The following is a 23,923-nucleotide window of genomic DNA, read 5'->3' as shown; positions in this document are numbered from 1 at the left end:
AACAACTCATGAATGTCACCATGTTTGTGATGATATTGTAAGTGAATGCGCAGACCAGGAGACAGCATTTACTGGACCCTGTGTAAGTCTCAGCAATGTGCTGAGCACTATTTAGTTCAATCCTCACAACCATCCTAGATGGTATGATCCCATTTTATAAATGAGAAAATAGAGAACTAGAAAGGGTAAATTATTTATTCAAAGTCTCACACAGGTAGTGGGGCAGAATCAAACTTGAACCCAGGTTTGTTTTTATACCAAAGAAAAAGGAGGCTTGCTAACAGCCTGCTAAGGGGACCAGACATGAAGGAAAATTGCTAAGATTTAGAATTTGGCACATATAAAGGGGTCAACAGGATCAGTAAAAGCAAATATTGTACAAAAAAACAGGGAAAAATTTAAGTCTGCTTCAGTAAGTCCTTACATTTGATAAAGGGAGAAGAAACATTTCAAGTGATGGATTAGTTAAAGTAGCCTACCTTATCTTAACATATTGTAAAAGAAATGATATTTTTGGTAGAAAATATTACTTTACATTGAAAAGTATAGAAAATAGTATTCATGGTATAGACATAATGTTAAAGAAAATAGACAATTTGGATGACAATGAATTCAACAAAGCAAAAGGCAGGCTGAGAAATTGATATTCAATGCCCCCCAGTGAGTGTTAGTGCTGCACACTGGTTTTCAGATTGATTGACACCAAAATTAGTATTCTGCAATTTGTAATTAGATGTAGGAAGCTAGAGCACTTTGGAGGCATTTGATGGGTTCTCATGCAGGCAGCTTAATTGATAATGAGATTTACGTGTTGTTATAGGAGCAGCAGATTGGAGGTTGAAGGGTAATATACTCATTACCTGTTTTCTGTCTAAAGAACAGATTGCTTTGTGTATATGAAAATAGGATTATACACATATGGGAATAGTTGTCATTTTATGAACACATACAACTATATACATATATTCTAAGAAACTGTTTGATTTAATAGTTGAATTATGACAAAAGTCCAATACTATATAATATTGGCTGAAACAGCATCATTGAACTTCCTTTTATTCATTTCCTTAGATGTTATTAATGCTCAAATGTACTGACAATTATGTGACATTTGCAAATAGGTACATCCGGATTGTCCACAGCTATTAAATATCTTTATTACCAAAACCAGTTAATCTATCTCTCTATGTTGCATGTGGAATATTATTAAATCTCAAATTTTATTTTCTTGTTCAAAATCATTTCCATCATAACAGTTAGTTTTCAGTTGAAAAGTCCAGGTCACAGTGAATGTCTTTAGGCTCAATAATGGTGCTAAAGTTTAAAATACTAGTATTACTTATAAATATATTTAAATTCCTTTCAGCCCTATGATAGACTGCAAAATAAAATGGCTACAAATTCTTTGCAACACCTCCCATCGAGAGGTGGGGTATATTGAATCTGGACTTGGTTAGATGACTTGCCTTATCTAAAGGGATATTAGCAAACTTGACATAACCAAAGGCTTAAAAAGTGTATGTTGGGGGTCTGTACTGTCTTCTGTTACTTTTAGAAGCCAGTCAACATGTGAAAAAGCCCAGGCTAGCCTGCTAGATACTGGAGATGTGTAGCTCAGTCACCCCCATCACCCAGCCAAATGCCAGACATGTGAGTGAGGATATCCAGGACCAATCAGCCTACAGTTGATCTGCCAGCTGAACACAAGGAGACCAGCAGAACCACCACCAAGCTGAGCCTAGCCCACATAGTCAAGGCTCAGTCAAGGCAAAAAATCATCAGTTAGTAAATAATTGTTATTTTATGTCATTAGGTTTGGAATAGTTTTTTTGTTGTTGTTTGTTTTTTAATGCAGCAAAAGCTACCTGATACAAACCTTTACTCAACTATATGGCTAAAATATATGTCAATGTGTATATCCATAGAACTCAATATGTACCTAAAGACAATGCACATTATTAATTTACATTGTATTTGTTATCTCATTAATTATAGCGGAAGGTTTTAGTACATCATAAATTATGTAACAGCAAAGCTCCACTTGCTTGATAAATGATAATGTGAACAAACTAGACTTTCAATTAATACAAAGATTCTATGCCTTTTGATTTGAAGGGACCTTGGGCTTCCAGGAATTTTACAAATAGAAGTTTAAGATACAAGAACTAGATAGCTGGCTCCAGTGATGAATTCAACAAGATAGAGTCATATAATCAATATTAAACTTGTTTTAATAGAAATTTGTAAAAGCTAATCTTTAAAAATGCCATCCATGATTTACAAAATCATGAAAAGACTGATTTTTAAAAATATTCGGATTATTCGGTATATATTATTAGACAGATTTTAGTGTTATTGATCTATGTAATTGTCAAAAAATGTCATGTACTGCTTTGTTAACACATACATGCTTAGGTACATATGACCTATGTCAAAATTACCACAGTATTGCCATCAATTAACTAATTCTCCACTCTGCACCTTGCCACTACTAATAGGGCATCCAATTCCAACAAAATCAACATGCTCTTTTTTTCTCCAGTTCTTTTCATAGCAGAGCTCTTTCTTTGCATAGATTTATTATTCTATTTGATTTCAGTTGTCTCTACATACAACGAAACAACACACCGGCGTAATGTTCTTAGTTGTCACTACATGAGGCTTACTTTCTGCTGCAACAAGACTTATACTGTAGGAAAGTACCCAAAATCATAACTTGTCCCGAATCCTGCCACCTCCTTAAATATTAGGGAGTTGAAAAACAAAACCCTGTGGAGATTATTCATTTTTATTCCCCTAAATATTTACATAAATGTGTCAAGTAAAGAAAGGCAATATTTTCCAATGAAGAAAACCAAAGTTGACTAATGTGGCTTACAAAGTTACTTGAATCATATTTTGAGAATACATTTCTTTCATATGTCCCACTAAAATGTATTCCAGCACACATACACATGTGCACACGCACACACACAGAGTGCAAACTCTATGTTTTTGTTACTAACAATGGTTTACAGAAGAGACCAACCACATGGTTTTGTTTACTTTTAACTTCTGTGCATTTGGGATTTGATGTGGCTACGAATTATCTTTCAGAAGTATAAATGAAGTAACAGCTGTACTGAATGCAAATAAAAGTAATTCTAGTAAGATCTGAACTGCTATATAACGCACTACATTTTTGTCAAACTCAGCTTTTCCAGCAGTCTGCAAAGGAGGCCCAGAATTCTGAGTTATGTGTATCTGGTCCCTGGGGGAGGGAAAGAAGAAACAGGGGTAAGAAGATATTTTCAGGGCAGACGAGGTACAGTAGGGTGGGTGGGATCGGGGTTTCCTGTTCTCAAATTCTTCGAGAGGTTTTTGAGCTAAAAGTCTCTTGTGAGTTCTATGTCAGAGTAATCAGTTCGAAAAAGATATTTCACATGTGACAGCCACATGTGAAGCACTTTCACAAAACTTCCACCAGTACACTTCCTCTCTCTAGCCTTTTTTTTCTTCCACAGATGTGCTGTCAAATAAAAGATGCTGCAGTAAGAATCATTTTATGATATTTTTGCATACTAAACTTGGCTGAACTCCTTGTCTCTCATTGCTTCTTTGCTTCTAAGGGAATGTCACAGAATCCCTTGCTTAAGGGAAAGTTCTACTAACCTCAGCAAATTTTGTTTTTATCAGTGGTCACTAATAGAGAATAGAATTTGCTATCCACCAGTAACCATTGAACAATTTTGGCACCTTGGATGTGGACCATCACACATTAAGTTAAAAAGACTTCCTTTTACTTGGCAATTCCTGCCCAGAGTAGCCTAGAGGCAAGAGGGGGCTTGGGGTGAGAATCACTCTATCAATCCCTCCTTCCAAATCCTGAAAACCGAGGTTAAAATTTTCACAGGACACGTCCTTCCAGGGGAAGCTGACACTCACCTATGAGTGTTGTCCAAGTGGCAGGGGCACTGTTTGTCACATTTGATGCCGTAGAGCCCCTCAGGACACAGGCGTGCTTCGCAGCGCTCACCAGCAAAGCCTGCTTCGCAGAGGCACGCACCACTCACATGGTAACACTTCCCTCCATTGACACACTGGCAGGTCTCAGCACAGAGAACGCCATAGGTCCCAACAGGACACTCATCCTGGCACCTACCAAGCAAGAGGCGGGAGCAAGAAGAAAGATTAGTTAGTGCCATGTGAAAATAAATGGTTGATCCAGAATGGCTTTGTTATGCATGAATTGAAGCTGCTTTTTGCTGTTGCAATTATTTAGTGATTGTCCCATTACAGGGATGAAAAGCGTTAAGATACATTACTCTGGCTACGTATACTCTGGCTACATATTGTAGTAACAGCAGCATGACCTGTAGAAAACAAAAACAAAACAACAACAAAATGAAACCAAAACAAAAATACAAGCTTAGGACATGAGGCATGTTTACACTTAGTGCTTGCCAAAGTTATACAGCACTTTAGTAGACACTAAGAAAACGAGAAAAGAAATTTTCAAATGTTAGTCCATAATGATGAAATTTCAAAACATACTTTCCCAATTCCAAAGAGAAAATTTTGCGTCAAATTTGAAACTAAATTTTAATTCTCTTGGCTTTCATGTGGACATTAATTTTTAATCTTAGCCATGTTTCTACTTTTATTAAAAGCTGAATGGTAATCATTGCTCCTCAGTTAGAAAGTTCTTTAACTAATAAGCCAAGTCCTCTTTAGATCCGGGAAACTCCGAGCTACCAAAATCTGACGTCCTTAATTCCAACATGGGAAGTGCCTGCCAGTAGGAAGGCTTGGAGTTTTCTAACACAAAATGTTTGGCTAGTGGGGTATTGCCCTCTGTTGGGAAGAAGGGCTGCCAAATGGCAAGGAGTAAAGATCAGCCCTCAAACATTCACTTTATTGTCTTTTTAAAAATGGCATTGGAGCTTTGTCCAAGAGAAAGGATATGCTCTAGGTAAGGTGAATGAGGTGGGAAGCCGAGTTGCTAGAGGGAATCATGATAGAAAAGAGAAAATGATCTCTCTTGCTCCATGGAAAGCACAAATAGTTCTCAGACTAGCCAAGTTTCTTTTTGACTAGGCCAGGTGACTGGCTCTCTGCAGCAGAAGGAGAGCTTTCTGCCAAGGGAGGGAGACAGGGCTTTGCCCAGCCGAGCATTCGCCACAAGAAGGGTACACTTTGTCTCGGCAGCCACTTCCCATGTGGCTCTCAAGTCAGGCCAGAACCAGAGTCAAAAATGTAGGTCAGCCTTGCATTTTTTTGATCTGTATAATGTGAGCAGCAAGGCATAATGACAAATTCAAGCACACTTAAAAGAAACAGAAAAGAAACATACTTCAAAGAAACAGTGTTTCCACAACTTTGCATATTTTTAATGATAGGGTACAACAAGTAACAATACCAGGGTGGGAGGAATTCTATTTTAGTGTAGAGGACAAATCTTGATTTTTTTTTTTTTTTTTTTTTTTTTTTGAGACAGGGTCTGCCTCTGTCACCCAGACTGGAGTGCAGTGGTGCCATCATAGCTCACTGTAACCTCAAACTCCTGGGCTCAAGTGACCCTCCCACCTCTGCCTCCTGAGTAGCTAGGACCACAGGTACTCACCACCATGTCAGGCTAATTTCTAAATTTTTTGTAAAGATGAGGTCTTGCTATGTTACCCAGGCTGGTTTCAAACTCCTAGACTCAAGTGATCCTCCCGCCTCAGCCTCCCAAAGTGTTGGGATTATAGGAATGAGCCACTTGGACCAGCCCCTTTGATGCTTTTCTGGTTACCTCTGGCTCTAGCATATATTTAATGTGATGGAGACAAGGAAAAGAATCTCATGTAAATTTAGTTTCACAGATTCTAGACGTCTTCAGGTGTATTTGTCAACAGGTAGAACCTTCAATTGCTCAACAAACCATTAGGAAAGTTATGGAGTCATTGAACTAATACTCAGCATAAAATAAAATGTGTGCCTAAAAGTTATACATGGATATACCTATTTTTGGACCGGAGTGTATTTTTAAAAGGTGCTCTTTATTTTTAACCTGTAAGAAGCTTCAATAAGCCAAGTCATCGAGTTTATTCCTTAAAGATGTAAACTTTAAAGAAAGAAATGCTTAGGCACAATAATTTGGCCTCATCATGGCTCCTACTGAAGGCTGTCAAGACAACTTTTCAACCTGTTAGATTTTCTCACAAGTCAGTATCAAAAGGAAAAAAGGTAAAGATAAATAATATAACTTTCCGTCTCCCAAAAGGATTTGAAAACAAACCCTAACGTTAAATTTTAAACTATCTTCATGATTTCAACTTGGTAAAAAGCACTGCTTAAAAGTGGTTGAAAGTGGTATAGATTGGAAGCCTGGGAAAGTATCTGTTACCAAATTACAGGGAACCACTGTGTTTATTTTATCATATCTTGGCAGAGACTTCCTTTCTCAGGAAAAATAAAATCTATAATAGCTGGCCTTGACCCACATTTACCTTTTTAACCTACAATTAAACACACTACTAGTTTGTATTATAAATATAAAACAAAAAGTCCTATTTGAATGTTACTTACTAAAGCAGCCATTATTTAAGCTGGATTCATATTCCCATTTTATTTTTTGTCAGTGTTGTACTTGTAGGACAATCCTGTTAATAATAGTTATGTCTGCTTCTATCCACCAAAGGAAAATGGTAGGATATCTTTCTAGAAGTATATATTTTCCATCTTGAAAATAAACATAATCATGAAATAGCTGATGCCTTTCTGATTGACTGCATTAAAAGTCTTTATCAAGCAGTCTTATCTTCTTTTTGGTCCCTTTACTTCAAGAAGCACCATTTCCCAACAAATTTTATGACCTTAATGCTGTTTCTGTGGTCCCAAATGGAACAGGAAAAGCTCTCAAAAATCGATAAAAGAGAAAACGCGTTTTCTTAAGACAGTAGAAAAGTAATAAAGATACAGTAATAAATAGCCACAGTAGAAATATGGAAATTTGGGGTTTCTAACTTTTTTACATTTCAAGTAATGTCCTAGAATTGGTAAGAATGGATAAACATTAAGTAAAGTATTAACACATCAATTCCCAAAACCAATGAGGGTCATAGACTTGTTTTAATACCATTTCTATTATTATGTTGCATGTCATTGTGAACTTAAGGAAAGAAGGAAGTGAGTTAACATGTAAAGGGTGACAGGTACCGCTTTCATGCCTGTCCTAAGCATGTCCTTCCCTAGAGTGATTGGAATAGTCAGGCCAAACTATGATTTAGTGTGAAAGAATTGCATTCCTCATTAAAACTGGGATCCATGAATCAGCTGCCTACCTTTCTAACATCTGGAACTGCTGCTCTGGGGGAAATGTAAAAAGCACTGGGAAAGAGCCAAGGTTTCCATGCTCCTAGACCCAGGAAAGAGTTCCTCCATTGATGACCAATGCTGCATTCCCCAATTCCTATCTATAATTTTTGACTTCACCTCCTTTCACCCACATTTATCTTCACCTTCAGGGTACTATCGAACACAGGCTTGGCAGAGCTGTTTTGGGCTTCACCTTAACACAGTTCATCACTGAGTCATGCATCCTTTCATCCAACTAACACTCACTGGCACCAATCATGTGCGTGGGCCCCTACTTAGGCTATTGCAGGACCCAGAGTGATCCTATGGCAGCACCATCAGCATGTGAAACTCTTTTAACCCCTTCAGAAGAAGTTTTTTGAGGATCTGGAAGCCATCATCTCTTCACTCTTACTTGACTGTGTCATGTTACATTTACTCACCACAATATCCTCTCAACCTTTCCACAAACCTCAAAGCCTTTTATTTGGGAATCCCATGCACTGCTCTGCCAGCCTACGGGGTGCCTGTTTGGATTTTTCTTATTTCCCTCTGGCCGGGAGGACTGTCCCCACATCCTGGGAATGCTGTGCAGGCTCCTAGGACCGGCAGCCCTCTGCCCTAACCTCACTGATCAAATTTCGCTGACTTCTCAACACAAGGGAAATGGCAAGTTAAGACCCCAGCCTGTCAAGGCCTTTCTCCCCACACCTCCCGTCACGGACTGCCTCATAGACGTTCACTGTTGTCCTTTCATAGTGACAAATGTGTTTGCTGTCTTTGTGTGTGTGTGTATGTGTGAACTCCAGAGCCTAGACAGGGATGACAGCTGAAAACAGGAATCATTTCACTGGCTCATCAGAAAAACAATAGTTATAAGAGCAGCAGGTCCAGAAGCAAGTTCTCTCTTTACTTGCTTTCTCTTTCTCTGGCCCCTGGCCTTCCTTGGCTCAAATGTAAAATGTATCTGAAAATTAACTGTTGTTCCCTTTCCCTGTATTCCAGATGAAATATGTATAAGCTCATTTGCCTTGTATGTTTATTGTTCTTGTGCTGCCTCTAATTTGAAACTTAAATCCCTAGAGGGCAAGAAAATAATTATATTGCCATTTTAGTGCCCTAAAATATGAAACTATTATTAAGATTGTGTTTGGTCTTGTGCCTCCCTTATCCCAACTCATTTTTCTATAATAGGATATTAAATGGATCCAGAAATTATCTAACAGCCTAATCTATCCAAAATACAACCTAAAACTAGGATGTCAGTTACAAAATCTGAGTAGTCCAATTACATGTTATAAAAACTGTGTACTAAGGATGTCAACAATTCATTGCATGAAAAATTAAAGGAAAAATATGTAATTATATTAGCAAAAGACAAAAAGTCATTTAATGAAATTAAGCAGCTACTATTAACAAAAGATTTTAATTAAAAAAAGGAATTTAAAAAACTACTTAAGAATGAAGAAAATAATTTACCAAATACCAATAGCAAACATGAAACCATGCTGAAGCCATTTCCAATAAATTCAGGAATAAGACAGGGATTTTTACTTTTACTGCTGTTTGTCAACATTAATTTGGAGGCTCAAATTTATGCAATAATTCAAGGAAATGAAATAATCATTATACATATTGAAAAGAAAAGACTAACTTATGTTTATTTGTAGATGATATGATAGTATAACTAAATAACTCCAGAGTTTGCTAAAAACAACATTAAAATTACCTTAAAAGTTTGGTATTATGAATAAATTAAAAAGTAACTAGTCAAAAGCAAGTTTTTCTCCAACCTGAAATATCCAATTAGATGCAGAAATGAAATTTTAAAAAATTACATAATACTCAGAAATAAATTTAATAAGAAAGTACAGGGTCTAAGTTGGAGGGAGGAGGGAACAAACCTGACAGTATCTTATTAATAGTCATAAAATTATACCAGGATTTTAGAAAGAGAAAAAATAAGGGGAAAAAAGTTGAAGGAATTCTTAATTCAAAGACATCATAAAAAATAATGATAGCTAATATTTATACAGCTCATAAACATCACTCAAACTGATAATCACTAGTATTTACACAGTTCATAGAAATCGTTCTGGAATAATAATATCTAATATTGATAAGTTCCAGGACTGTTTTAAATGTGTTAACACACTAACTTATTTAATCCTTACAACAACCCTAGAGAAAAGTACAATTATTATTAGGATGTTACAGACAAAGGTGTTTCCAACGCCTATAATCCTAGCACTTAGGGAAGCCGAGGCGGGCAGATTGCCTGAGCTCATGAGTTCGATACCAGCCTGGGCAACACAGTGAAATCCTGTCTCTACTAAAATACAAAAAATTAGCCTGACGTGGCAGCGTGTGCCTGTAATCCCAGCTACTAGGGAGGCTGAGGCAGGAGAATTGCTTGAACCCGGGAGATGGAAGTTGCGGTGAGCCGAGATCGTGCCACAAGACTCCAGCCTGGGGGAAAAACGAGACTCCGTCTCAAAAAAAAAAAAAAAAAAAAAAGGTGTTTCCAGGGACACATTGACCTAAACCTAGATTCCAAATGGTTGTTTTTAATCACTATGCCCTTCTGCCTCTCAAGTCTCTTCTCAAATCCTACACACACATCCAGTGAGCTTGGCTACCTAGTCTTGCAGGACATGAGAGATTCACGAGCATTGAAAGAAGGATGCATACATCAAGTTAAAAAACTTCTGCACAGCAAAGAAATCAATCAACAAAGTGAAGAGACAACCCACAGAACGGGATAAAGTATTTCCAAACTATCCATCTGACAAGGGGTTATAGGTTGGTGCAAAAGTAATTGCAGTCTTCACCATTACTTTCAATGGCAAAAACCGCAATTACTTTTGCACCAACCTAATAACCAGACTATACAAGGAGCTCAAACAATTCTGTAGGAAAAAGTCTAATACTCCAATCAAAAATAGGCGAAAGATTTGAATAGACATTTCTCAAAAGAAGACATACAAATGGCAAACAGGCATATAAAAATGTGCTCAACACCATTGATCATCAGAGAAATGCAAATCGAAACTACAATGAGATATAATCTCAAACCAGTTAAAAATGGCTTATATCCAAAAGACAGGCAACAACAAATGCTGGTGAGGATGCAGAAAAAAGGGAACCCTTATACACTATTAGTGGGAATGTAACTTAGTACAACCACTATGGAGAACAGTTTGGAGGTTCCTCAAAAAACTAAAAATTGAGCTACCTTATGATCCAGCAATCCCACTGCTGGGTGTATACCCAAAGAAAGGAAATCAGTATATGGAAGCATATCTGCACTCCTAGGTTTGTTGCAGCACTGTTTACAATAGCTAAGATTTGGAAGCAACCTACATGTCTATCAACAGACGAATGGATAAAGAAAATGTGGTACATATACACAGTGGAGTACTATTCAGCCATAAGAAGAATGAGATCCAGTAATTTGCAACAACATAGATAGAACTGGAGATCATTATGTTAAATGAAATAAACCAGGCACAGGAAGACAAACATCACATGTTCTCACTTATGTGTGGGATCTAAAAATCAAAACAATGGAATTCATGGACACAGAGAGTAGAAGAATGGTTACCAGAGGCTGGGAAGAATAGTGGGAGGGTGTGGGGGAAATGGGGATGGTTAATGGGTACAAAAAAAATTAGAAACGGCTGGGTGTGGTGGCTCATGCCTGTAATCCCAGCACTTTGGGAGGCCGAGGTGGGTGGATCACGAGGTCAGGAGATCGAGACCATCCTGGCTAACACAGTGAAACCCCGTCTCTACTAAAAATACAAAAAAAAAAAATTAGCTGGGCGTGGTGGCGGGCACCTGTAGTCCCAGCAACTCGGGAGGCTGAGGAAGGAGAATGGCATGAACCTGGGAGGTGGAGGTTGCAGTGAACCGAGATCGCACCACTGCACTCCAGCCTGGGTGACAGAGTGAGACTCTGTCTCAAAAAAAAAAAAAAAAAAAAAAAATTAGAAAGAACGATTAAGACCTACTATTTGATAGCATAATAGGGTGACTATGGTCAATAGTAACTTAATTGTACTTTCTGAAATAATTTGAAGAGTGCAATTGAATTGCTTGTAACTCAAAGGATAAATGCTTGAGGGGATGGATACCCCATTCCGCATGATGTGTTTAGTTCACATTGCATGTCTGTATCAAAACATCTCATGTACTCCATAAATAGATACATCTACTATGTCCCACAAAAAAAAAAAAAAGAAAAAAATTGAAGAAAAAGAAGTAGGGTGTGCAAAGCACTCTGAGATAACAGTTTACCATTTAATACAGAGGATGATGAACAGGGGCAGGAAGACCCACACAAGCACAGCCAGTTTTTCCTGTTTCGTGTGGGACCAGAGGGACCTATAAGTCCCAGCAGATCTGACTCTGTCACCACCACACAATCTAATGATTGACATTCTCAACAGAACACTGAATCATAAGAAAGTCACTTCATACTTTTGAAAGGTACCTAAGTACACATCCCATTTAAAAATAAATCTATCCCCAAGCACTTAAAGTGTAAGTGGCAGTCCTAAACACTCAACTCTCTAGAATGACATTTTCATCATGGGTTCTGAATAGCTGATATTTTATGGTTTTTTGTTTTTTTTTTAGTGCTTTTTCTGTTATTTTCAATTTACCATTGCTATTTATAATTCAGTTTCTATACACTGAATTAGGATAGAATCTGTCAAACACATTGAGGCTGTATAGCTACTTCTGAAATATTATGGAAGAGTCATGGACACATGGTATTGAAGATGCTCCCTGGACCCTACAAACTTTCCTTTCACATCATTATGAACAGTCAGAGAAATACAAGGGCATCCCTTACCGTTCCCCTGTGTATCCTGGACTGCAATGACATTGGCCTGTGGCAGCATCACACGTCCCTCCATTATGGCACTGGCATTCTTGGGAACAGTTCTTTCCGAAGCGACCCTCGGGGCAAGGCTGACCACATACTGTGCCCTGCATTCAAAGAGACTTGGAAAATTAGATGGGCCTCCAGCCAGGGAAAGACGACTGATGGATGAAGAAGAAAAGAGAGGAAATAGAAAGGAGGGATAAGGGAACAGGGCTGCAAGAAAATTAGATTGGGGAATTTTAGAGCACATAAACTGTTCATCATCTTTAAAACGTTAGAAACATTAAATTGACTTCATTACTCAGTAAGCCCAAATCTCAAGATACATTCAAAGATGGCTGAATAGTAATATTAAGCAAAATCCATATTAAAAACTGAAGTTTAAGACAAAGTTACATCAAACTATTATGGCAACCTAAGGAATGTATAAATCCTCCTGATGTTTTTCTTTGTGTCTTACATGCACAATAAGTCAACAATACTTATTGAGCATCCGTTACATAAATGGCAACATCTGCCGCACACGGAATATCCAAATGCTTTACCATATGTTCTAGAGAAAATACACATTTTATCACTGACGTTATTTCTTAAAATGTAGCATAACACAAGATTGAAATTTTGTGTACCTGAATTAACAATCACATTGCCAAAGAAAGACTTTTACAGGAATGAACCTAGACATTTATTTCAGAAAAAAAACATTTTATTTTCAGCAGATTCAACAAGCATTGCTGAGCCAAGATCAATAGGAAACTTATTTCCTGGAGAGAAAAACCAAGAGAGTAACTTGGATATTTCTCCTCACCCTAGAGGCTGTCCATCTTGTCAAGCAGTCGTTATATTTACTCCAATCCTGCGTGGATAAGAACAAGATACTGTACCATTAACTCAATGAAATACTCTGTTTTCTTCTTCACTTGGCGGTAACATTTGGGCTCACAGCTTCTCATCTATTTATTGGACTTATAATTAGACAAACAACATATCCCAAATAACAGGGATTTTTCTAATGTTTTTAACTATTGGAAGCTGTTGTTCTGTCCTCCCTCTCTCTAAAAAAAGGCAGACTGTGGGCACTCTGAAATTGGAGGCAAGTGAACACCAGATGGTTTCCTAAATGTTTATTCTGGACAGCATAAGCAAATACATTTCCTCTAACTCCTGGCTACCCACAAAGGCAGTTGGTGTGCTAATTAAGTCTCCTCTGGTGGTTTCTAGCTATCTACAAACGGGAAATTTCTTCCACAGACTCTTGGAATGGAAAAGGCCTTTGAGAGATGATTCGAATCAGCACTTAACTGAGAATCATCTACGTGCCAGGCATTGAGCTAAGCACTGAGAATCAAAGATAAGGTAACAATCCTCAATTAGCTCACAATATGGGGAAGGGGACAGATGTAAAAATCACTCTAGTCTCTCCACTCCAGTCTGACATGGTATACTTAGTGTGAGGTAAAAGCATGACTGCAGGAATAATGTACTGAAGGTCGGTCTGTGGTAAGCAGGGGTGAAAATTCTCCCTCTCTCAGGGCCTGACTTAACTACCCATAATGGTCCCACACAAGCTTCAGAAATGCACTGAAATATTTTCGTGCATAAGGATTAACATTCACAAGCAGCCTTAAAGAGGACATGATTTCTCTTAGTTGAAATACGAAGGTATGTGTGTATAATAGGAATATATATTCAACTTTGAAAAGCACATAGGATGACAGCACAAATAACATGTTGTAAAGGAGAAGTATAAGTTGAAAGCTCAGCTACACCGGAGAAAAAAACAAGCTGAAGGATTTTTGAAGCAGAAGTAAGGTAAGGGGCCCAGGACACAGAGAAAGAGGTGAGGGGAGGCTCCGTTGGGCCGCTAGAGAGGGGTCCATCTGTCTACATACTGGGACTCATAACCCAAGCCTGCAGTTACCATTTACTCACATCCTGACCACCCCAACTGAGAAGAGCTTCAGCCTCAAGGCAAGGCAAGGCAACTCCACAGACAATATCTACACAGAAGTCCTAGGAGTAAAAGGCCCGCAGTTCCTTATCCAGAGAGCATGGGGTTCTCAACACTCTGCTGCTCCAGCAAAACACTTTCATCGCAGAAGACCAACGCTGGCCAAAGGCTGAGTATAGGAAATGAAAGAATAGAAGGAGTCAAAAATAACCCAGCATCTTTACCTCAGACAACTAAGAGAGAAGTGTTAGTTTTAACCAAGACAAAAAAGGTAGAGGAGGAGTAGCCTTACAAAAGGCTTGGGTATACAAGTTTGGATTTATTAAATTTATTAACATCAACTCTGCCAGGCCTGCTCAAACCTGCTCAGCACTCCTTAAACAGCTTCTCTTTCACCTTGTCCTCATCCTCAGGCACTCAATTAAAGTTCTCCTCTCTCTCAAACTCCGTTGCCTCATGCTGTGTCTCCATGCTTTGCCTCTAAAATGAACTTTGTCTGGGCTACTCATCATTTCTGACCCTCTCAGATCTGATTTTTATTGTATACTTGCCCCAGTGGCCTTGACATCTTAAACTCTCTCTTACTTCCCAAGACCCTCATTGAAAAATGAACTCCAGTTCTCCTTTGTTCCACAGCCACAAGAAAGGGCAATACCAGACCAATTCTCCGCCTAGGTCTGGCTGTGGAGACTCTAGCTTGGACATTGCCCAAACAGATGGTGGCTTTGTGTCTACAGGTTATCAAGGTTGGGGTGACAAATATAAATCTAAGCTCAAGGCAGGCAGGTAAGATCAACATCTAGGAAAACCATCAAGTGCTTCTTAAAGCTATGGGTCTGGATGAGATTGCCAGAGTGGATTTATGGTGAGAAAAGAGAAGGACAAAATCCTGTAATGAAGTAGTACGTAGAAGAAGGGGAATTAGAAAAAGAGATCTTTAGTATGAAAGGTAAGAGAGGGGATGATTAGAAAAATAGAAGGCAAAGGAATTAAGGAACGGAGGTTGGTGATCAACAGAAAGAAAAGCTTTGGAGAAGTAAAGCTGAATGAGAACAGAAGAGTCTTGGCAATTCAGTCCCTTGTAACCTCTGAAAGAACAGCTTCAGCACTGCTCATGGAAATAGAAGGTGATAAAAAAAAAAAAAAGTCAATTGCTCTGTTAAATAGTTTGCTAATGAAGGAAACAGATATTGGTTGCTCACTCATCTGCCTTCAAGCAGACATAGGCCTACAAACCAACTCAGAGAGATGACATCAATATTATTCTATTTCCTGATTTCAGATGTCTAATTTGAAGCTAATTGTTACTGTGTATTCTACGTAACTCTAAGCATGTGAAATTGCTACATGAAGAAAGGGTACCCTGGTCAAAGTTTGGAGAATATGTTGAATAGCCTCTTCTTGGATTATCACACCCAAGGCTCTGAGAAGTCCTGCAATATTTGGTAAATGTGGTTTACCTCAATGTATCCCCAGATTTATATGATTTTTTTTCACATGACACTTATACTGTTGAGAATAATGTTCCCAAAGAACAACAGCAACTCCTGGAACAAAATTATGAAAATAATTATTAAATAAATCCAGTGTTTATCAGCACTGACTGTCATGTGAGACTAGATATTTGTCTCTCTTTTTGTATCTTTAAAGGAAATGCAGGACAGATGGCCACTATCCTTTACATGACAACCTTTAATGCACTTCAAGTCTAGGACTAAATCACCTTCTTCTGTTTCCTCAGAACTGAAGAGCTTCGGCTTTAAAATGGCTTGAGTCTTTCCAATTTTCAACCATCATGGTAACTTTCTTTTGTGCTAAAGTCTCCTGCATGTGTATTCACTGAGTATCCTGGAATGGGTGACTTTGGGGCGGGGGCAGAGGAGGTGGGAAGGAAGCTTACCATCCAGCCAGAAGGGCAAGAGCATTCTCCAGTGACGTGATGACACACTCCTCCATTTTGACAAGGGCATCTCTGCTCACACTGTGGACCATGTTTACCAGGAGGACAAAGATCCTCACAGCTGAGGGATTAACATGTGACAAAGGACACTGTTATTTCCCAGACACATGATCCTCAGGTTCACAGGCACAACAGCGCCCAGGGTCCCCAAAATAGACAAGCTTTCTGTGTTCAATAATCGCTTCATTTAATTAATTGACATCAAGAACATTAATCATATTGCCTGGAAGTGTCTTTGAGGAGTCAACCAGTCCTTGCCTTTGTTTTGGGGTACTTTCTAATAAAGCCATTTCAGTTGGAAGAGAAGCTGTCCTGTCTGAGAACACTGAGGAAGAAAACTGGCCAAACACTCATTGGTGACAGGAACTTTTCATGTAACTCTTATAAAGCGCTTGTGCTCCAATTTAAGTCTACCTTTGTTTATGTGTTTGTTCTATTCCCAAAGAAAATTGAGATGTTGCACATCACACCCTTTGTGCACATATTCATCATTCATTTTTTTCATTTTTAAAATTGTACTTTAAGTTCCAGGATACATGTGCAGAATGTGCAGGTTTGTTATGCAGGTGTACATGTGCCATGGCGGTTTGCTGCATCTATCAACCTGTCATCTAGGTTTTAAGCCCCGCATGCATTAGGTATTTGTGCTAATGCTCTCCCTCCCCTTTTCCCCCATCCCCAGACAGACTCCGGTGTGTGATGTTCCCCTCCCTGTGTCCATGTGTTCTCATTGTTCAACTCCCATTTATGAGTGAGGACATGCAGTATTTAGTTTTCTGTTCCTGTGTTAGTTTGCTGAGAATGATGGCTTCCAGTTTCATCCATGTCCCTACAAAAGACATGAACTCCTTCTCATCATCCATTTTTGGCGTTCTCTCCTCCTGACTGACAAGTTTCCCTTCTCTCACCCACCCACGTGTCGCATGGCCCTTCTTCTCTAAGCCTTTGTCTTTCCTGGTCTCCTGGGAATTCGCTCCAAGTTTCCCAGAGCCCAGTTCAATTGTGGCCTTGATGAAAACCCATAAAAGCAATATTAACCATTAAACAGTTTTAGATAATCTTCAATTCTGAAAATCAGGGCTTTCTAGGGTAATGCAATTTTTTTCTTTAGCTCCACTCTACAGACATTTAACACTGTTGGCAGGAAGTGTTTACCTAATCAGCCATATTTTGTTTTTTCAAGTTTTAGTTCTGTGATTTATAAATGTAATTTTCTTGGTAAGAGAATAGCTTTTTCTATCTCTTACTTTTTTTTAGCAACTTCTGCCTCTTAATTCTGTTGGTAAATAGAAGTGAACTGAAGCATGCCCTTCCCACAAAATAAAGACTGGAGGTTAAGTAGTTGCTTGAATGTTCCTCAGAAAGAATTAAACTGTGTGTGCACATAATCTACATAGATGTAATACATATATCTTTACATTCACAAAGCAATATGTATACATGGGCATTAAATAACGTATGTATCCCTAAGAGTTAATCTTTTATTATGGACTATTTTTAACACCTTCCTCCTTTTCTCTTCTAATGCACTGAACCCACCCAGCTTTCCCCAGCTATTTAATTGCCACAAAGAGCAAAAAGACATGGACCACTAACACCCAGCAGTATAAATGAACGTAATCTCGGGAGATCCAAACAGAACCCCAAATATGCCCCAACAACCCCCAAATAGTGCCATTCAACACAACATCCTGACTGACCCTCTTTCTCTTTGCCTTGCTAAAAGGAAAGCACGGAAGCTGGCCCTTAGATTCCGGCTGGACTCTGATGTCCAAGAGCCAGCAGCAGCAGCACCTAGTGGCCATCACTGCTGACCTCTGCATCTATGCCTGCAGCCTAGACCCATCAGTAACTCTTCAGGCAGCAATGCAAACTGAAGCTCAAGAAATATGATGGCAGCAGCAGCATGAATGGAGAGGGTGGGTGGGCTCCACTCTGCTGCTGGGCAGCATGTGACTTACAAGGCTCCGGTGTATCCTGGTGGGCAGCGGCATTCCCCCGTGACGTGGTCGCAGGTGGCTCCATTCTGGCACTGGCATCTCTGATGACAGTCGTTACCATAAGTGCCCTGCTCACAGCGGTCCTCACAGCGCCAGCCCCGGAAGCCCGCAGCACAGTGGCAAGCCCCGGTGATGGGGTTGCACAGAGCCCCATTTTTGCACTGGCACCGGCTGGTGCAGTGGGGACCCCAGTGATCACCATCACAGGCTGAGGTTGGGGAGAGAAACAATGGATATCAGAGCATGGGAGTGGGTAAGGGAGAACCAGATTTCTTCTCCTCTTGGGGAGAATGGCTTGGTGCCCTCTCATCGCCATTCATTAGCTGGACATCAGGGTCCTGGCCCCAACCCATGGCAATGCTTCACAAACTGGTGCTCAGCACCAACTGGGCCACCTCCTATCACTCCATTGCTTAACTTCATTGCAATCATGTCAATAAAAAAATAAAAAGTGCCCATGCGTTTACTCAGACTGTGTTCTGAATCCAGAGTGTGGGGTCTGATGTGGCTGGAGAAATGGGCTAGGGGAAGAGCTCAAGGGTTCTACAAGGAGAGCAGGCTGGCTAGGCAGATGGGAATGATCAGCTCATGCAGGGACTTTTTTTGCGTATGAAGGGGTTTGGATTGCATCTTGTGAACAAGGGATTGGTAGTGAAAGATTTTAAGCAAGAAGGGAGAGCACAGATTTGCCTCCTCCTAGGTGTGTGGAAGGAGTTGACGATGAGAGGCAGAGAGATGGAGCAGGAAAAATGGCAACAGTCCAGATCACCGTCACAGGCAGTGACCATGAAAAGGGAGAGGGGACCCAGAGGCAGAGGTACTGGGGAGTGGACTGACCCTGCTACAGGTCTGGGCCAGAGTCCCAAGTCCTCTAAGAAGGAAACTACTGATTTGCTTTTAAGATATCAGTCAAAACATCTGTGATTGGAAGGTAATCAGAATTACCGATCAAAAAATAATAATAATAATAATGGGCAGAAAAAAATGGACAAATATGCTTAAATACATTGACATATTTAAAAAAATAAGACATGCCTGAAGCTGAAGAATGCACATTAAATAAAAAGATAACAGAGAAACAAAACTGGGTAAAAGACAAAGGAAGAAAATAGCATTTGAGAGATCTATTTAAAGTGCAGTTCCAAAGAAAAGAAAGAGAGGCTTCAATATAAAAGTCAGTGAGTAGAAAAGGGGAGCATGGAAGGAAAAAAACTTCAATTCCAAACATTCTAAAAAATTAGAGATGGTGATGATAAACAAAATGTGTACTCTTAATATGTATTGCCAAGCCAGCAGCATATTTATTTATTAGATGCCATAAAAATCACTTGAAGAAGAAGCACCCTGCCTAGAGCTCTTAGAATAAACTGCTTTTATGATTAAAAAACAGTTTCATTTCGTAAAAATTTTGTAACCTCAACAGACCTGGAATAAATTGTTCAAAAGAAAAAAACTCTAGGTACACAGCAAACAACTCATCAGAAGTACTGAAACTGTCTTCCAATATTAGAATCTACCTTTGATTTCATAATATCAAAAGGTTTAAATGAATAATTCTGTTTTTAATCAGTATGACTTTGGTCTCATTAGTACTTTAATAAACACACTCTAATACAATTAAAAACAATGAGAGAGAATTATGGAACCTAAAGCAGATCAAGAAAGCAATTACCTAAGAACTCACAATCTTCTTTCACAAAATAAGATTAGGTGGTAGTTCCAAAATGAGACTGAAGCCTAATTGTTATTCATATGAGTTGTTTCTTTTATTGCCTATGGATATGGACAATGAGTCTTTTTTCCATTGTAATTCTTTTAATCTAGGATCTTAAAAGAAAAAAAAATCTTTAAGAAAATTGCATGGTATGTTCCTTTTGATCCTCTCAGCTACCCCAGGTAGAGAAGACTCCGTCCTGTTTTGAAGGGCCTCCGAAATAAATTACACATGCCTTTGTAACTTGTTACTTGATTCATCAATCCTCAAGAGTAAGAAAAATCATTCCACATGAGCCAAATTCGTTATCTTATCATTGAATCCTTTTCTTCTCCTGACTTTTTCACAGTATAGTAAACCAGTTCACCACTGTCCTCTATATTAAAAATGACCTTATTCACAAACATGAATGCAGCTTGGCCTGCTCTTCTCTAAATACTACAACTCTAATACTTTTACTTAGTTTCAAAAAGTTTATTTGGTTTCATTTATCCTTTTACTGAACGCTCTCCAAAATTTCCATGTCCCTCTTAACTTCTAGGAGCCTCAGATATTGAATTAAATATCTGTCAACTCCTTATGTTCAGTGGAGAATTGTTGACTGACAAAAAATAAATTTTACCTAATAAAATTACCTTGATACAAACAGCAAGATCATGTCAAAAGCACTTTAAAAAATCATGGTGGGTTATTACAGAGTTTTCCCCCATGTGACACTGTGGTCTTGGTGGCCCCAAGCACACATGCTTTACAGAACATGTTTTATAAAACAAGAGAGTGGTAGGGAGAAGTACAGGAACTAAGGGGACAGGACTAATTTCTCCTTTTCTTCACAACCGTGTTCTACACCTCATTCAACAACTTATCTCCCAGTGGAACAGTCAGGCAGACACCAGCTCTGTTTTCTTAGGATTAGAACAGAAAAAGAACAACAACAAAAAAAAAACTTTGAAGATATCTTATCATGATAGAAATGAGTTTATAGCAGAAATTGATAACTATCAGCATAGAAAAATGGGTTTCAGGCTTTTCAAGAAATATTATCATGTTGACATGGTTAATTTCCTGGCTATATCCAACCACAGTGACATGTTTTCAAGTGATAACTTCCCCGCTTTGGCCTGTATTTTCCTAAACTGCCACTAATACATGGACCTCACAATATGAATACTGTTCATTAACATGGTCTATTCAGGGAAAAAATTCACATACAGATCTTTACAGACAAATAGGAATTAGAACAAGTAGGACACAGAAACCTGGGTTGAATTCAGACATTACTGTGACTTCCTTTCCTTTCTTCATTTGTCATATTTAACCATTTCAACGTATCCATTTTTAAATGTATCCCAGTGAGTTATACAGGCTACAGCACATAAGCCAGCTTTCATCCCTGATAACTACAAGGGTAAACTGACTTTGTCTAGACTGGAGGCAGAATTCATTCCTTATGTTTAGTGCAGAATTTGACCAGTTATTCTGAATTGAAGTACCATGTTTGGAGAGACAGCTTGGAGAGAGTCTGAACTCAAACCATCTGACAACTTTTCCTTAACACATCACTCCAGTCTCACAGGGCAAGAGTTTCTTTCGCTCCACAAGAGAAAGTGACTGGTTGGCTATTCCCGCTAACAACTTATAAAATACATAGTTAACATGAAAATAGCTTGAGTATTCTATTTTTTAAAAAGAGGTAAAGGAACAAAATTTTATTTCAGATTAAACTGAAAGTGACCTAAATGCTATGAGCAAGTGCCAACTCATTTTCAGCCTCTGGTTTCAGTTCTTACTGTACTAACCGCCGGAAATGGGCTCTCAGATGCAAGATGCCCAGATTCCTGCAGATATTTCATGGAATGGCTTAATGAGAGTCTCAGACAGGCACAGACAGCTTGCTCTAATCAGCTCTCATAATAAGTTGGAAGTTTAAACTGCTGGTTTAGTACTACTAGGATTACATATAATTGAAGCTCCAATCCTTAAGTAAAAACTAGTAGAGAACTGGATCTTCTCAAAACAATAGACTCACATTGGAACCCTTATGGCTATAACTTTCAATACCCCAGTAACCCCAGGTTACATTCATGGGCTGGGTACTGAAGTTCATTCAAATGATATTTTTTAAGTACCTGCCATGCGTCAGACATGGTGCTAGACTGGAATTCAAAGGAAAATAAAGAGCACAGGCTTCTACAGCTTACCATTTAATGACAGAGACATCAAGTCTGAGGTGATACAATACTGAATATAAGTAATAAGGTCAGGGGATGGATGAGGTACAATGGAAAACATAAGGAGGTGATACTTAAGCAACCAGTGTTGGTGTATCAGAAAAGGCTTCCCAGCTAAACTGTTGCCTAAACTGAGACCAAAAGGCAGGGTGTGCCACATTTAGGTACGGGGTAGAGGATTGTTAAGTAGGAAGTCTGGGTGTGAGGGGTGCAGGGGCTGCAGGGAATGATACACGCCAACAGCCAAAAGACTATGAACACTAACTTGATTCTCTCTGCTATTGTACTATGGCCATTAACGTTTTTACAGCTCTGTACACAACAAAAAGAAGTAGGAATAACTATGGAGAGATAGTACACCTGTCCTCTCGCTCCCTCAGTACTCCCCAGCCTTCCAAATGCAGCTCAGGAAACTCTGTCCTTAGGCACGCTTTTGAGAACCGATCCAAGATACTCTCTGTAAATAGTATTATCTACTTTCCATGTCATTCACTTTGCACTCAAATGATAATTTTTCTTTATTTTACTTTTTGTAGAGATGGGGTCTCACTATGTTTCCCAGGCTGATCTTGAACCCAAGGCCTCAAGAGATCCTCCATCCTTGGCCTCCCAAAGTTCTAGGATTACAGGTGTGAGCCACTGTGCCCAGCAACTAGTTCATAATCTTTATATTTGCTGGCCTAGTTCTGTAATTTCCAAATGAAACTGAACTTCATAGATGTTAGGATGCAATGACACCCTTTCTTCATTTCAGCAGAGTCAATAGGTTTTGCACAGCCATGTATGACAGTCATCTGTTTGACAATGATGATTAGATGCATTCTGATTTCAGAGGTGAAAATCTGTGCACCCTGAGTCACAATAATAATGATGTTGAGACTGATGCTTACAGTGATAATGGTAACCTCCCCCGTGAGTGCAAATCCGCATTTTTTTTTAAGACAGGGTCTCACTCTATCACCCAGGCTGGAGTGCAGTGGTGCGATCTTGGCTCACTGCAGCCTTAACCTGCCCTGGGCTGAAGTGATCCTCTCACCTGAGTAGCTTGGACTACAGACGCCCACCACCACGATCAGCTACTTTTTTGTATTTTTGGTAGAGATGACATTTCATCATGTTACCCAGGCTGGTCTTGAACTCTTGAGCTCAAGCTATCTGGGCACTTTGGCATCCCAAAGTGCTGGGATTACAGGAAGGAGCTGCTGCAGCCAGCTGGAAACCAGCACTCTTATATAGTACTACAGGACAGTAAATTACCACATCCTTATCAGAAAGTAGTCTGGCAAAGTCTAATAAAGCCCCTTTACCATAAATTCTTCTTTTGGGAGTTTTTCCCAAAGAAATAAGCATGTATATGTGTGTGAGTGTGTGTGTGTGTGTGTGTGTGTGTGTGTGTGTGTATAGATACACATAAAGACAATAACCATTCATAAAAGATAAATAGCTAACTCATTAATAATAACTTAGCATGCCCACAGACACTGTTCCAAGCACTCACGATAGATTAACTCTCATAGTGACCCTATGAAATAGGTGCTATTGTTGTCCCTATTATGTAGATAAAGAAATTAAGATCCAAGTGACTTGCTCAAAGTTACACAGGTAGCAAGGGGTGAAGCACAGACCTCCTGCCTCCAGAGTCTGTGTTCTAAACCACTATATTTCACTCTCTCCAAAGCTGTAAGGACATTTATCCTAGCACTGATTATAACAATAAATTGAAAACAACCTAGTTTTCCAGGAATAGGCAACTGGTCAAAAAAATTTGGTACAGTCATACAATGGAATACTATCCATTAATTAAATGATTTTATAGAAGATGATTGTATCAACTGGAACAATATTTATGATATCAT

General features: G+C 39.0%; 1 protein-coding gene across 6 annotated transcripts in view; it reads right to left on the bottom strand.

Moving 5' to 3' along the window:
- Positions 1-23,923, bottom strand: part of MEGF10 (multiple EGF like domains 10) — a 404,496-nt gene that overhangs the window by 48,089 nt on the left and 332,484 nt on the right. For all 6 annotated transcript variants that reach the window (XM_045394871.3, XM_065546702.2, XM_073994145.1 and 3 more), the window contains 4 exons: positions 18,084-18,330; positions 16,063-16,183; positions 12,179-12,315; positions 3,925-4,137 (listed from right to left, as the gene is read on the bottom strand). In XM_045394871.3, the coding sequence (XP_045250806.2) occupies positions 3,925-4,137; positions 12,179-12,315; positions 16,063-16,183; positions 18,084-18,330 (718 nt within the window). The remainder of the gene's footprint in view (positions 1-3,924; positions 4,138-12,178; positions 12,316-16,062; positions 16,184-18,083; positions 18,331-23,923) is intronic.

Source organism: Macaca fascicularis, chromosome 6, assembly GCF_037993035.2.
Source record: "Macaca fascicularis isolate 582-1 chromosome 6, T2T-MFA8v1.1".
Classification (NCBI taxonomy): domain Eukaryota; kingdom Metazoa; phylum Chordata; class Mammalia; order Primates; family Cercopithecidae; genus Macaca; species Macaca fascicularis.
Note: the sequence above shows the minus strand (reverse complement) of the source record. Positions and strands in the feature narration are given on the sequence as shown.